The sequence below is a fragment of the Carcharodon carcharias genome, chromosome 28, assembly GCF_017639515.1.
Source record: "Carcharodon carcharias isolate sCarCar2 chromosome 28, sCarCar2.pri, whole genome shotgun sequence".
In the NCBI taxonomy this organism is placed as follows: domain Eukaryota; kingdom Metazoa; phylum Chordata; class Chondrichthyes; order Lamniformes; family Lamnidae; genus Carcharodon; species Carcharodon carcharias.
In genome coordinates this window covers 35,718,447-35,732,189 of record NC_054494.1, presented here as the reverse complement: position 1 = coordinate 35,732,189, position 13,743 = coordinate 35,718,447, and the positions used below count along the sequence as shown (strand labels likewise).

Genomic DNA, 13,743 nt, shown 5'->3' with positions numbered 1-13,743 from the left:
TTTAAGGTTCTGCCTCCTTGTTCTGGACTCCCTCCACCAGAGGAAGCAGTTTCACTCTATCTGCCCTATCAAATCCTTTAATTGTCTTAAACACCTCAATCAGATTATACATTAATCATCTATACTCAAGGGAATACAAAACCTAGTCCTTATAACTTAATCTTTTTAGTCTTGGTATTATTTTGGTGGTTCTGTGTTGGCCAATATTTCCTTCCTACAGTGCGGTGCCCAGTGTGGTAACTACAGAGGATTCAGTGTCAGAATATTTTTTGTGTAATAGCATCCCCTTGTAGATTCACCCAGGAGCTGGAAACAATTGGAATCGCCTGTCAGGAGGTGTGGAGGAGTTACCTGGACAGCATTCTCTCTGCGATTACTTGGATTATCACCTGGGTTGTCCTTGGCAACGGCTGTTAGTGTGTAGTGATCCTTTTTCTCTCGATCAAGGGCAGCCAGAATGTAAATGTCCCCCTTTATGTAAAAAAGAACATAAAATAATTATCATTGCAATTTCTACTCATTTGCAATAATCTTCACATTTTAACCATGTCTCCCTATCCCATTAACACAATGGGATGTAACTCCTTAGTGCATTATCAGCAATGTTAACAGCTCGGCAACATGTAATTGTCTACTTGAAAAGTACTTCATTAAATTAATAACATATTCTAAATTATTCATGTAATTTAAATACAAGTTTAGCTGCACTGATCTTTAAATATGTGGGATTAAAACATCTTCAGTTTTGTGAAGAGACTGGACAAACTGGGATTGTTGTTCTTACAGTGGAGAACATCAAGAGGAGATTTGATTGAAGTGTTCAAAATTATGAAGGAATTTGACAGAATAAATAAAGAGAAACTGTTCCCACTGGCGGAAGGGATACCGTTTAAGGTGATTAAGTGGTAAAAGAACTAGAGGTGAGATGATGTGAAAGGTTTTTATGCAGCAAGTTGTTACAATCTGGAGCGCACTGCCTGAAAGGTTGATGGAAGCAGATTCAATATGCTCCTCCTGCGCTATGTGGGAAGTCATGGACACTTCCAGTGTCCCTGGCAACCATGTGTGCATGAAGTGTGTCTAGCTGCAGCTGCAGGCTAACTGCATTTCGGAGCTGGAGCTGCAGGTGGATTCACTGTGGATCATCTGAGACGCTGAGGTTATGGTGTCAGCATGTTCAGTGGGGTGGTCACACCGCAGGTAAAGACTGAATAGGCAGAAAGGGGATGGGTGACCACCAGGCAGCGTAGAGGAAGACAGGTAGTACAGGAGTCCCCTGTGGCCATCTCCCTCTCTAACAGATATACCGTTTTGGGTACTGTTGGGGGAGACGACTTCTCAGGGGAAAGCAGCAGGAGCCAAGTCCACGGCACCACGGGTGGCTGTGCTGCACAAGAGGGGAGGAAGAAGAGAGGCAGAGCTATAGTGTTAGAGGGTTCAATAGTAAAGGGAACAGACAGGCATTTCTGCAGCTGCAAAAGAGACTCCAGGATGGTATGTTGCCTCCTGGTGCCAGGGTCAAGGATGTCTCAGAGAGGCCAGGGGGCATTCTGAAGGGGGAAGGTGAACAGCCAGTAGCTGTGGTACATATTGGTACCAACGACATATGTAAAAAAAAAAAGGTGGAGGTCCTACAATCTCCCGAATATAGGGAGTTAGGATGTCAATTAAAAAGTAGGACCTCAAAGGTAGTCATCTCAGGATTACTATCAGTGCCACGTGCTAGTGAGAGTAGAAATAACAGGATATATCAGATGAATACATGGCTGAAGAAATGGTGTATAGGGGAAGGATTCAGAATCCTGGGACATTGGGACTGGTTCTAGGGAAAGTGGACAGGTTGCATCTGGGCAGGATGGGGACCAATGTCCTCGGAGGGAGTGGTGGGGGAGAGGGGGAGGGGGTGTTTGCTAGTGCTGTCAGGGAGGGTTTAAACTAGAATGGCAGGGGGATGGGAACCTGAGCAGGGAGGCAGAGGAGTGGGGGGGAACAATGATAGAAACGAAAGACAGAAAATTAAGAAGCAAAAGTGGAAGGCAGAGAAAACAGGGGCGAAAAGCAAATGGAGTCATAGTGCAAAATAAAGTTAAGATGACTATTAAGGTTAAAAAGACTAACAAGGTTAAAAAGACAAGTCTAAAGGCATCTTAACATGTGGAGCATTCACAATAAGGTAGATGAATTAACAGCGCAAATAGATATAAATGGTTATGATATAGTTGCAATTACAGAGACATGGCTGCTGGGTGATCAAGGATGGGAACTGAACGTCCAGGGGTATTCAATATTTAGGAAGGACAGACAAATAGGGAAAGGAGGTGGGGTAGCACTGTTAGTAAAGGAGGAAATCAATGCAATAGTGAGGAAGGATATTGGCTCGGAAAATCATGATATAGAATCTGTTTGGGTGGAGATAAGACCCACCAAAGGGCATAAAATGTTAGTGGGAGTTGTCTATAGGCCCCCAAACAGTAATGAAGATGTAAGGGAAGGCATTAAGCAGGAAATTAGAGACATATGCAGTAAGAGTACAACTGTAATCATGGGTGACCTTAATCTAGATATAGATTGGACAAACCAAACTAGCAATAATACTGTGGAGGAGGATTTTCTGAAGTGTGTACGTGATGGTTTTTTTAGACCAATTTGTTGAGGGTATTGTGCCAGAAGAAAGGATTAACTAACAATCTTGTTTTGCGGGGTCCCTTGGTGAAGAGCGACCATAAAATGATAGAATTGTCCATTAAGATGGAGAGTGAAGAAGTTGAATCCAAAACTAGGGCCCTGAATCTAAATAAAGGGAACTACGAGGGTATAAGGTGCAAGTTGCCAATGATGGATTGGGGGAACATTACTAAAAGCGTTGACAGTGGATAGCTAATGGCTAATATTTAAGGAATGTATGCATGAATTACAACAATTATTCATTCCTGTCTGGCACAAAAATAAAACAGGAAAGGTGGCTCAACCATAGCTTACAAAACAAATTAGGGATAATATTAGATCCAAACAGGTGACATATAAAATTGCTAGAAAAAGCAGCAAGCCTGAGGATTGGGAGCAGTTTAAAATTCAGCAAAAGTGTGCACAAAGATTGATCAAGAAGAGGAAACTGGAGTATGAGAGTAAACTTGCAGGGAACATAACAACTGACTGTAAAAGCTTCTATAAGTATGTGAAGAGAAAAAGATTGGCGAAGACAAATGTTGGTCCCTTACAGTCAGAAACGGGGGAAATTATAATGGGGAACAAAGAAATGGCAGAAGAATTGAACACATACTTTGGTTCTGTCTTCACAAAAGAGGACACAAATAATTTCCCAGAAATGTTAGGGAACCAAGGGTCTAGTGAGAGGGAGGAATTGAAGAAAATCAGTATTAGTAAAAAAAATGGTGCTAGAGAAATTAACGGGGTTAAAGGCTGAAAAATCCCCAGGGCCTGATAATCTACATCCCAGAGTACTAAAGCAAATGGCCCTGGAAATATTGGATGCATTGGTCGTCATCTTCCAAAATTCTATAGACTCTGGAGCAGTTCCTACAGATTGTGGAGGGTGGCAAATGTAACCCCAGTTAGCCTAACGTCAGCAGTGGGGAAAATGCTAGAGTCTATTATAAAAGACGTGATAACAGGACACTTAGAAAATATCAACAGGGCTAGCCAAAGTCAGCATGGGTTTATGAAAGGGAAATCATGTTTAACTAATCTACTGGAGTTTTTTGAGGATGTAACTAGTAGAGTAGATAAAGGAGAACAAGTGGATGTGGTGAATTTGGGTTTCCAAAAGGCTTTCGATAAGGTCCCACATAAGAGGCTAGTGGGCAAAATTAAAGCACAAGGGATCGAGGGAGTAATATACTGGCATGGATTGACAATTGGTTGACAGGCCGGAAACAGAGAGTGGGAATAAATGGGTCTTTTTCTGGATGGCAGATGGTGACTAGTGGTTACCATTGGCATCAGTGCTTGGACTCCAGCTATTCATGATATAAATATATAAATGACTTGGATGAGGAAACCAAATGCAATATTTCCAAGTTTGCTGACAACACAAAACTGGGCAGGGTGGTGAGTTGTGAGGAGGATACAAGGAGGCTTCAGGGCGATTTAGACAAGTTGTGTGTGTGGGCATATGTGGATAAATGTGAAGTTATACGCTTCGGTATGAAAAACAGAAAGGCAGAGTATTATTTAAATGGTGATATATTGGGAAACGTGGATGTGCAAAAGAATCTGGGTGTCCTTGTACACCAGTCAGTGAAAGTAAACAGGGAGGTGCAACAAGCAATCAGGAAGGCAAATGATATGTTGGCCATCATTGCAAGAGGATTTGAGTTTGGAAGTAGGGATGTCTTACTGCAGTTATATAGGGCCTTGGTGAGACCACACCTGGAGTAGTGCTTGCAGATTTGGTCTCCCTACCTAAGAAAGGATATACTTTCCATAGAGGGAGTGCAGCGAAGGTTCACTAGGCTGATACCGGGGATGGCAGGACTGTCGTGTGAGGAAAGATTGGTTCAACTGGGCCTGTATTCAATAGTGTTTAGAAGAATGAGAGGGGATCTGATTGAAATGTATAAAATTCTAACAGGGCTAGATAGACTGGATGCAGGGAGGATGTTTCCCCTGGCTGGGGGGTCTAGAACCAGCGGCCACAAGCTCAGGATACGGGGTAGGCCATTTAGGACTGAGATGAGGAAACATTTCTTCATTCAAAGGGTGGTCAACCTGTGGAATTCTCCACCACAGAGGCTGTGGAGGCTGGGTCACTGAGATCACTATACTCAAGAAATAAATTGATCAATTTTTGGTTATTAGGGGCATCAAGGGGTATGGAGAGAAAGCAGGAATGTGGCATTGAGATAGAGGATTAGCTATGATCATATTGAATGGCGGAGAAGACTCAAAGGGTTGAAAGGCCTACTCCTACTCGTAGTTTCTATAATAACTTTCAAAGGCTAATTGCATAAATACTTGAAGGGGAGAAATTTTGCAGGGTTATGGGGGCAGGGGCAAGGGAATGGAACGAATTGGATAGCTCTTTCGAAGAATTGGCACAGAGATGTTGGGCTGAATGACCTCTTTCAGTGTTGCATAATTCCATAATCTAGGTACTGAAATAACAGATGTAAACCCTAAGGTTAAAGTTTGAAAAAATAAAGCCCAGTTAAAGAAATTATGAGCGACCTTTTAAAACTTTGTTTTTGGGGTGGGTATGACATGGGCAAATCCACATTCACGGCTCATCCCTGGTTGCTCTTTTATAGCGATTGATAACAGCAGAGTGGACCGCCTGAGAGCAAATTATGAGTCAACCCTGTAGAATGGGGTGGGAGTGGTGTTTAGGCCAGACTAGGTATGGGTGGCAAGTTCTGTTCTCTGAATGAATCAACCAGTTGGTGTTTTATTACAATCTGGCATTTTTCATGGTCGATTGTTCTGTGACAAGTTGTAGGGAGCACAAGTGCTGGCATGGACTGGTTGGGCTGAATGGCCTGTTTCTGTGCTGTATATTCTACCTAACTCTAAACCCTGGAACAGCACTGTGGGTGTACCTCCACCATATAGGCTGCAGTGGTTCAAGAGGGCAGTTTGCCACCACATTCTCCAAGGGCAATTAGGGACGGGCAATAAAGACGGACCTCACAATAAGAGCCTGTATCCCCAGGAAGTATGCTTTTCTCAAAAGGATCCTTTTAAACGCTTTATAAAATAGGCCCTACCGTCGTGGGGTTGATTCCGAACCTTCCCTCTCCGTCCACAAGGCTGTATTCAATCTGCGAGAACCTGCCATTGTCTGCATCCTCGGCACTAACTTGGAGAATCACGATGCCCAAGGAGGTATCTTCAGGCACTGTCTTCTGTACGATCACCCAGTTAGAGAAAGAGAAATTAGTTAGTGCCAGCGCCTCACATGACAGCAGCATGCGAGGGAACAGTCAGAAGCTACAAAGACCAGCAAAGGCCCGTGTTACCTTGAGAGGCGTGATTGGTTGTCATTACCGATTTTGCCTGTGGTACAGGGAATATCGAGAGTGGCTGCTCCACTCTCACTTCAACGGGAATGCAAGCTGGGAGGGATGGCTGCCAATTCGCTATCGTCTGTTGTGCGCCTTTGCACAAAGTCGAGCTCCATCCGCAGTGGGTGCATTGTGGATAGGAGATACCTTCTGAAGGCCGTGGTTGAGGATGGCAGCTCCCAGTGTTGATACAGGTCCGATGTCCAGCCTTGGGGCGGAGGCCATGTCGTATTTTGGATCTTCCCGGATTTTGGTGGAACAGGCAGGTTCCCTTCTTTTTAAAAAGGAGGGTAAATGGGTCGTAACTCTGAACAGGACAGCTCCTGGCAGCAAATCAGTGAACAAATGCTACCACGCAAATGTAAGTGCACGACTTTGGTGGGGGGGGGGGTGGGGGGTTCATTCCCGAACTTTTCGAAACGCCTTGCTGGCCTTACTGTCACTGAAGTCACGTCCCTTCGCAACGGCTTGAAGCTGTGAGTTTGAACATTTTCTGGTTCTCGTATCTATCACAAGTCTGGCATTTCTTTGTCTCTTCCTTGTGCTTGCTGCTTTGTATAGAAGGCGCAGTCCCGCACAATACGAGGGGGAGAGGTTTACGCTCGAGCCGGCCGGCCGGCGCCCGACCCACTTGAGCGTAAATTAGTGCGAGATGATGTCGGGCGAGCGTCCCGATATTATCGCGCACTTGCGTGATGTTTCGGTCAGTGGGCACACGAGGGTGCCGGAGCTGTGCCCGCTGTTAATTAACAGGCCAGTTAAGCCCATTAAAAGGGCAACTGACCAATATTTCTCGTTGCCCGTGCGATTTTGCGCTCGTCGTACGGGCAAACCGGGCAGCCGACAATTTCAAACACCTCACCCACAGAGGGGATAAAAAGGGTCGGCAGCGTTGCCAGTGTGAGTGGTGAGGAGTTTGGTAGGTATTGTGCTGCTGGTGACTTCTTAATATTTGGCAGCTTCATCTCTATCTGGGCCTTCATTGTTAGCATTTCTAGGCTTCATCTTAGAACTCTTTTGTGTCTCCGAGGATGCCGGAGCTTTCAGACCGTGTGGACCCTTCCAGGAATCAGACAGCATTCTGCTACCCTGGCAGTGGGGATTGTGGTCTCCGCTGGAGGCACCTCCTCTGAGGAGGATGAGAGGGGCAGAAGGGGGAGGAGGGCAGGTGTCCCCAATGCAGCTTCCAGGGGAGGAACCTGTGGGAGGAGAGGGGCAGACACAGGGGGCACAGGGTCAGCAAGAAGTCGAAGGTGTTAGGGGCTGCAGAAGACGCCACTATCCTGCCACCAGGGCTTACAGGAGGTGATGCAGCTACCTCAATATGAACGAGGTGCAATGCCGAAGTGACCTCTATTTACCAGATGATTGGGCCTGAGATCATCTCCGACTGTGTGGGTGGACACCCCATGCCAGTGGCTCTGATGGTCACAGTGGCCCTCAGCTCCTATGCATCCGGCTCTTTCCAGAGATGGGGGGTCTGTGTGGAGTGTTCCAATCAGCTGTCCACGGTTGTGTGAAGCTGGTGACAGAAGCTCTGTTCAGGCAGGTACTGACCTTTATTCTTTACCATACGGACGAGGCCAGCCAGGCTGAGCGAGCCAGAGGCTTTGCAGTGATTGCTGGGTTCCCCCGTGTCCAGGGTACCATCGACTGTACACATGTGGCCATCAAGGCGCCAGTGGGTCAGCCGGGTGCCTTTGTCAACAGGAAGGGATTCACTCCATGAACGTGCAGATAGTGTGTGATCACAGGATGCTGATTCTACAAGTCTATGGCAGCTCCCATAATGAGTATATCCTGAGACACTCCCAGGTGCCGAGGCTCTTCAGTGCTTTAATCTGACTGGATGGATGGTTGCTGGGTGACAAGAGCTATCCCGTTGGAGAGGTGGCTCATGACGCCTCTTCACCTCCCAAGAACAGGGGCAGAGCAGCGGTATAATAGGAGCCTCCACAAGGGCGGTGATAGAGAGAACTGCAGGGTCCTCTGAAAATTCGCTTGCGATGCCTGGACCTTTCAGGGGGAGCATGACAATACCCCCGAGAGCGGGTGTCACTGATCATGGTTGTATTGCTGTGCTCCCCACAATCTGGCACTGGCAAGGGGGGACCCACTGGAGGAAGAGGATGTTGACACAGCTCCACAGGCCCCAGAGGATGAACCCAGTAGTGAGTCAGAAGAGGACCACAGTGAGGAGAATGTTGAGGACATGGAGGCAGATCTCTGTAACCTCCAGGGAGGCAGGGACACCTTGATCCAATGCTCCTTCAGCTAGGCTGACAAATAAGCACTACCACCTCATGCCAGGGCTGACACCTCCATCCCAGGTGTCTGCAATGACCCTTTCCTTTGACCCCAAAGTCCACTCAGTGCCTGTGCAATCAAGTTTCGAGCCACCCACGCCCAGCATTACACACTGGCGTACCCTGCACCACATTAAATCAAAAAAGATGAATCATACTCAGGCCATTATGACAAAAGAAAATTTATCTCATGTTGACAGTCCAAGCAAATTAACAGAACCTTCTCTGGTCTTCAACCACAGACCAGTAAAACATAAACAAAACATTGAACAACAGAAGATAACATGCTGGCCCTGCCTGGGAGGAAGCGGCCAGTTCTACAGCTGGCATCTCCCCAGTCACCGCAGCCTCATCAGATGCCACGATCACTGGCAGAGGGGTGGAGGAGTTGCTGCCATCATGCAGAGCACCCTGAGAGGAACTGCAGAGATGACAGGCAACTCGTGTGCCAACGTGAGGTCGCTCTGGACCTCCCTGCACACTACTGATGGACGGGGTACCTAGCTGGGATGCCGGGTGCCCAATCCATCTCCCACACTGACACTGACCACCTGAGGTCATTGCCTGTGTGAGGGCTTGCAGTTCCGAGTGCAACCCCAGGAACCCCTCATTCTGTTCCTGGAGCTCCCTCTCCACGAGAGTTTGTGCAATGCTCGCAGATTCAGTTGTCTGGGATCAGTCTGAGATTGGCCTCTTTGTTCCCACGCTAACTCTAATCCGGGAGTTGTGCCCAGATCTCCCAGGAGAAAAATGCCTAGTTTTTGGACCGCTGGATTTTGGATATTGTACCTGTATTCCAATTATTCAGCCTACAACCTACCATTTTGTGCATTTCTATAAGGCACAGGTGTAATGTCAAATCTTGCCATCAGGAGGGTTTGACAGGGTCAATGCGGTTATTTCCCCTGGTTGAAGATTCTAGAATTAGGGGTCATGGTCTCAGGATAAGGGGTCAGCTGCTCCAGGCAGAGATAAGGAGAATTTTTTTTTTACACTCACCTCTATTTCAGAGGGACTGTGGATGCTCAGTCATGAGTCTACTCAAGGTTGAGATCAACAGTTCTTTGTGCACTTAGGGATATGGGGATAGGGTGAGATAGTGCAGTTGAGTTAGAAGTTCAGCTGTGATCTTATTGAACGGAGGAGCAGGTTCGAGGGGCCATACAGCCCACTCCTGCTCCAACTTCTTATCTTCTGACGTTTGACAATTAGTCATGAGTTACATGTTACTCACAGGGATGACACAGTTACCTGGTAGGAAGACTCCACGAAGACAGGGTTGTTATCGTTGATGTCCACGATCTGTAAATAAACCGGAGCCTCTACAGATCGAGGCGGTGATCCATGATCCACCGCTCGCAATGTGAAATTCAGCCACTGAACCTCTTCGTAATCCACCGTCCTGCTTGCAACTATTTTCCCTGCCAGGAGAAGTGGGAATGGGATGGGGGTGGGGTGGGGGGGGAAGGTGGGTGATGATGTGGAAAGTCTGTATTAAAGACAATTGCTCAGATGACATCAGTTCTGCCGTGTATCAAATCCCCATCCAGGGCTTAAATAGAAGTTTTCAAACTATTTTGTGCTGAATCCCCATAAACATTGACAATCACTGCATTTCATATATCCAAATTATCGAGGACACCAAGTTAAATATTGCCGGAAACAGAGACATGCTGATGAAGCTTTTCATTTTATACTCATCAGGGCAGACGCAAGAGTATTAAATTTCAAAGAGTGCAAGTTAGGTGGCAGTGAATAGTGTATATGAGAGCAGCAAATTGCAAAGGGACATTGATAGATTAAGTGAGTTGGGTAAACTGTGACAGATGGCGTTCAATGATGGCAAGTGTGTTGTGACCTACTCTGGACCTAATATTGATAGGGTATTTTCAAAATTCCCTCCTCAGTGTTCACCTGCTGCAGGATCCTCCAGTCTGATGTAGTCCCCAGGAGGAAGATTCAGGAGTTCGTAGTTGACCAGTCCATTGGGGCCTTTATCAGGATCTACGGCCGATACAGACAGCAGTGTTGTGCCAGTCGTTGCTCCTTCCAGAATCCTCTCAGTGAAAATATTCACCCCAAATGGTCTGAACCGGGGAGGATTGTCATTCACGTCCAGGACATTTACTGTTAGCTTTGCTGAAATAGGCCAAAGAAATAGATGGATTTAATACAAAAACAAAAATACCTGGAAAAACTCAGCAGGTCTGGCAGCATCTGCGGAGAGGAACATAGTTAGCGTTTCGAGTCCGGATGACCCTTTAACAGAACTAAGTAAAAATAGAAGAGAGGTGAAATATGATGGATTTAATAGATTGGAGCTGCGATGTTGAGATGGACCAGCCATGATCTTACTGAATGGTGAGCTGGCTCGAAGGACCAAATAGCCTATACCTGCTTCTATTTCGGATGTTCTTGTTCCCTTGACCTGACCGTACCACCCCTCATAATTAATCTTTATGTGATAAACTTCTTGAAGTATGTTGTAAATTTGTCTTCCACTGCACAGAACTAATACACAGTCCTTAAATAATCACGGTGTTATCTTCTCTGCAATCCTCCTTCAAAGTCCATTTTAAGTACTGAATGCACTCCAATGGCATAATGTCACTGGACTAGTAATCCAGAGGCCCAGGCTGATGCTCTGGAGGCACTGGTTCAAATCCCACCATGGCAGCTGGTGGAATTCAAATTCAATTCATAAATCTGGAATTGAAAACTAGTCTCAGTGATGGTGACCATGACAACTATCATTGCTTGTTGCAAAAACCCATCTGGTTCACTAATGCCCTTTGGGGAAGGATATCTGCCATTCTTACCTGGTCTGGCCTACACGTGATTCCAGACCTACAGCAATGTGGCTGACTCTTAACTGCCCTCTGAAATGGCCTAGCAAACTTCTCAAGTTCAAGGGCAATTAGGGATGGGTAATAATGCTGGCCTGGCCAGTGACGCCCACATTCTATGAAAGAATAAAAAAAGAAATGTGATGAGCTTTCCAATTTCAACCCTAAATTTGCCTTGTACCAGTTGGAGTCTGTGCCCCTTTGTCCCCCTTAGATAAAACTCCACCATTTTGGATACCCCTCTAAGGTCACCTCCTTTTAAAGATGCCATTTTCTAGTCCTTCCTGTTAATTCAGTCACTTGGTGGCTAGGGATCAGTCCTGAGACTGTTCTGGGACTTGATTCCTTCCCTTACATCTTAAAAATATTAGGTTCAGTTCTGTGATATTTAAGATTCTAGATGGAGCCTTGTTTGAATATTTATTATAAATATTACAGAAGTTACAAGCCAGCATAAATAAGTTAAATTGGAATGGAATTAAGCAGCTGTTGGTATACAATCTAAGTAACACCGCAAGTTCTGAGATGATCAGTCTCTTGGCATTTTGCCTTCAGTATCTCCAGTTTTGCTCCAGGAATACGCTGACATCTTACCCTCGGAGTTCTGGCTTATATGCTTTAAATACGATTGAAAAGGACACTATCAAGATTGTTTATTGTCTCTCGTCTAACAGCTAGCAGTAGATAGTTCTAATACCATCCCCATGATAATACAACACCTTACCTCTTGTCAATAAAACCATCTGGTAAAACATAAGATAACAAGAATGCCTCACTTCCTCCTCAATTCTTAAAGGACGTAGTTGGCTAGCAGGAGGCCATAAAGCACGTCAAGCCTGCTCTGCCATTAATACGATCACGGCTGATCTTGGGCTTCAACTCCACCTTCCTGCCCACGCCCCATATCCCTTAATTCCCCAAGAGACCAAAAATCTGTCTATCCCAGCCTTAAATATATTCAGTGAAGGAGAACCCACGACCCATCTGGATTCACAACACTTTGAGTGAAGATATTTCTCCTCATCTCAGTTCTACATAATTGGCCCCTTATCCTGAGGCTGTACCCCCTTGTTCTAAACTCCCCAGTCAGGGGAAACAACCTCTCAGTGTCTACCCTTTCAAGCCCCTCCATAATCTTAAAAGATTCAACAAAATCACCTCATTCTTCCGAATTCCAGAGAATAGAAACCCAATTTACTCAGGCTCTCATTATAGGCAACCCTCTCATGCCAGGGTCCAACCTGGTGAACCTTCATTGTACTGTCTCCTATATTCTTTAAACTCATGGCTTTATTCCAAAATAGCAGCTTTCTTCATGTACAGAAGCTTTCAAAGCATTTCACTTCCATAGCAAGACTGGACACAGTTCAACACAGAAATTAAGAGATGTCTCTTCCCACATGAACTGTGCTGTTCTGAACTGACCACATACAAATTGAGTGAGCAAATCTTACCATTGGGAATGCTGACAGAATGACTGATTACATCACTGGCATTGTCATGTACTGATATCGTAAGTTCGTAGGTAGCTACCAGCTCCCTATTCAAAGGAGTTTTTACAAACACAGCACCTGGACAAAAAAAATAACAAGCATGTTAGTGGGATAAATGCTCTCTGTGCCGGGGGTGAGGTTTATTATCACTGGATGGGATGCACACTAACAGTCTTCACTCTTCCCTCTCTTGGGAGAGATGTTCATCATTGTGACAGGTGATCCAGATGTTAGATCAAAATCATCTTTGTGATCAGCAGTAGTCTCAGGTGCGAGGAGGAGCTGATCGAATCCAAAATCACTATCACTCTAGGCAGTATTGATTATTTTTGAACTGGTTTGCTTGGCTTCTCATTCATGGGGTTATTTGTTTTTAAAAATGCAATATCCTCGTAAAAGTTAAGCAAGTACTACATGTGCTGGAATTCTGAAATAAGAATAGGAAATCTGGAAACACTCAGCAAGCCAGACAGCATTGACGGAGAGAGAAATAGAGTTAAAGTTTTGGGGCAAAGACCTTTCTCCAGAAATGCCAGACCTGCTGAGTATTTCCAGTGTTTTCTGTTTTTGCTCCTCGTAAAGCTTACCTGTTTGAAAATTGATGTCAAAGGCCCTTTGCTGTTCCTGTACCTCTTCATCAGTGTCATCCTTGGCAACAAGCTCGATGATGTAATACTCCAGTTGGGGTTGCAGGTCCCGATCTGTAGCTGTGATGTTTGCTATGATAGTACCAATTGTCACTGACTCACTGATGCTTATGGTCTGGACAGGGTTAATAAACTCGGGGCGGCAATCATTGCTGTCATCAATTACAATATTCACAATGGCACTTGCTGACAGTGGTGGGGTACCACGGTCCATCGCTACCACAATCAGTGTGTAGGAGCCCCTTTCCTCTCGGTCTACCGTTACACCACTAGCCACTTTAATAACTCCCCTGCGGGGGTCAATGATAAACTTATCCTGGGCGCCTCCCTCTATCCGGTATCTCAGTTGCTGGTTCACACCAATATCTGCATCTGTGGCTGTTACCCGGCCAACACTGAAACCTACAACACAAGAAAACACAGCAATGCAT

General features: G+C 45.6%; 1 protein-coding gene across 1 annotated transcript in view; it reads right to left on the bottom strand.

The window, feature by feature from the left end:
* cdh23 (cadherin-related 23) overlaps nucleotides 1–13,743 on the bottom strand; it is a 704,187-nt gene that overhangs the window by 53,830 nt on the left and 636,614 nt on the right. Inside the window, exons 46-51 of the mRNA XM_041176120.1 lie at nucleotides 13,253–13,714; nucleotides 12,627–12,743; nucleotides 10,241–10,465; nucleotides 9,578–9,747; nucleotides 5,724–5,861; nucleotides 352–471 (exon numbers count right to left, since the gene is read on the bottom strand). Coding sequence (XP_041032054.1) covers nucleotides 352–471; nucleotides 5,724–5,861; nucleotides 9,578–9,747; nucleotides 10,241–10,465; nucleotides 12,627–12,743; nucleotides 13,253–13,714 — 1,232 coding nt within the window. The remainder of the gene's footprint in view (nucleotides 1–351; nucleotides 472–5,723; nucleotides 5,862–9,577; nucleotides 9,748–10,240; nucleotides 10,466–12,626; nucleotides 12,744–13,252; nucleotides 13,715–13,743) is intronic.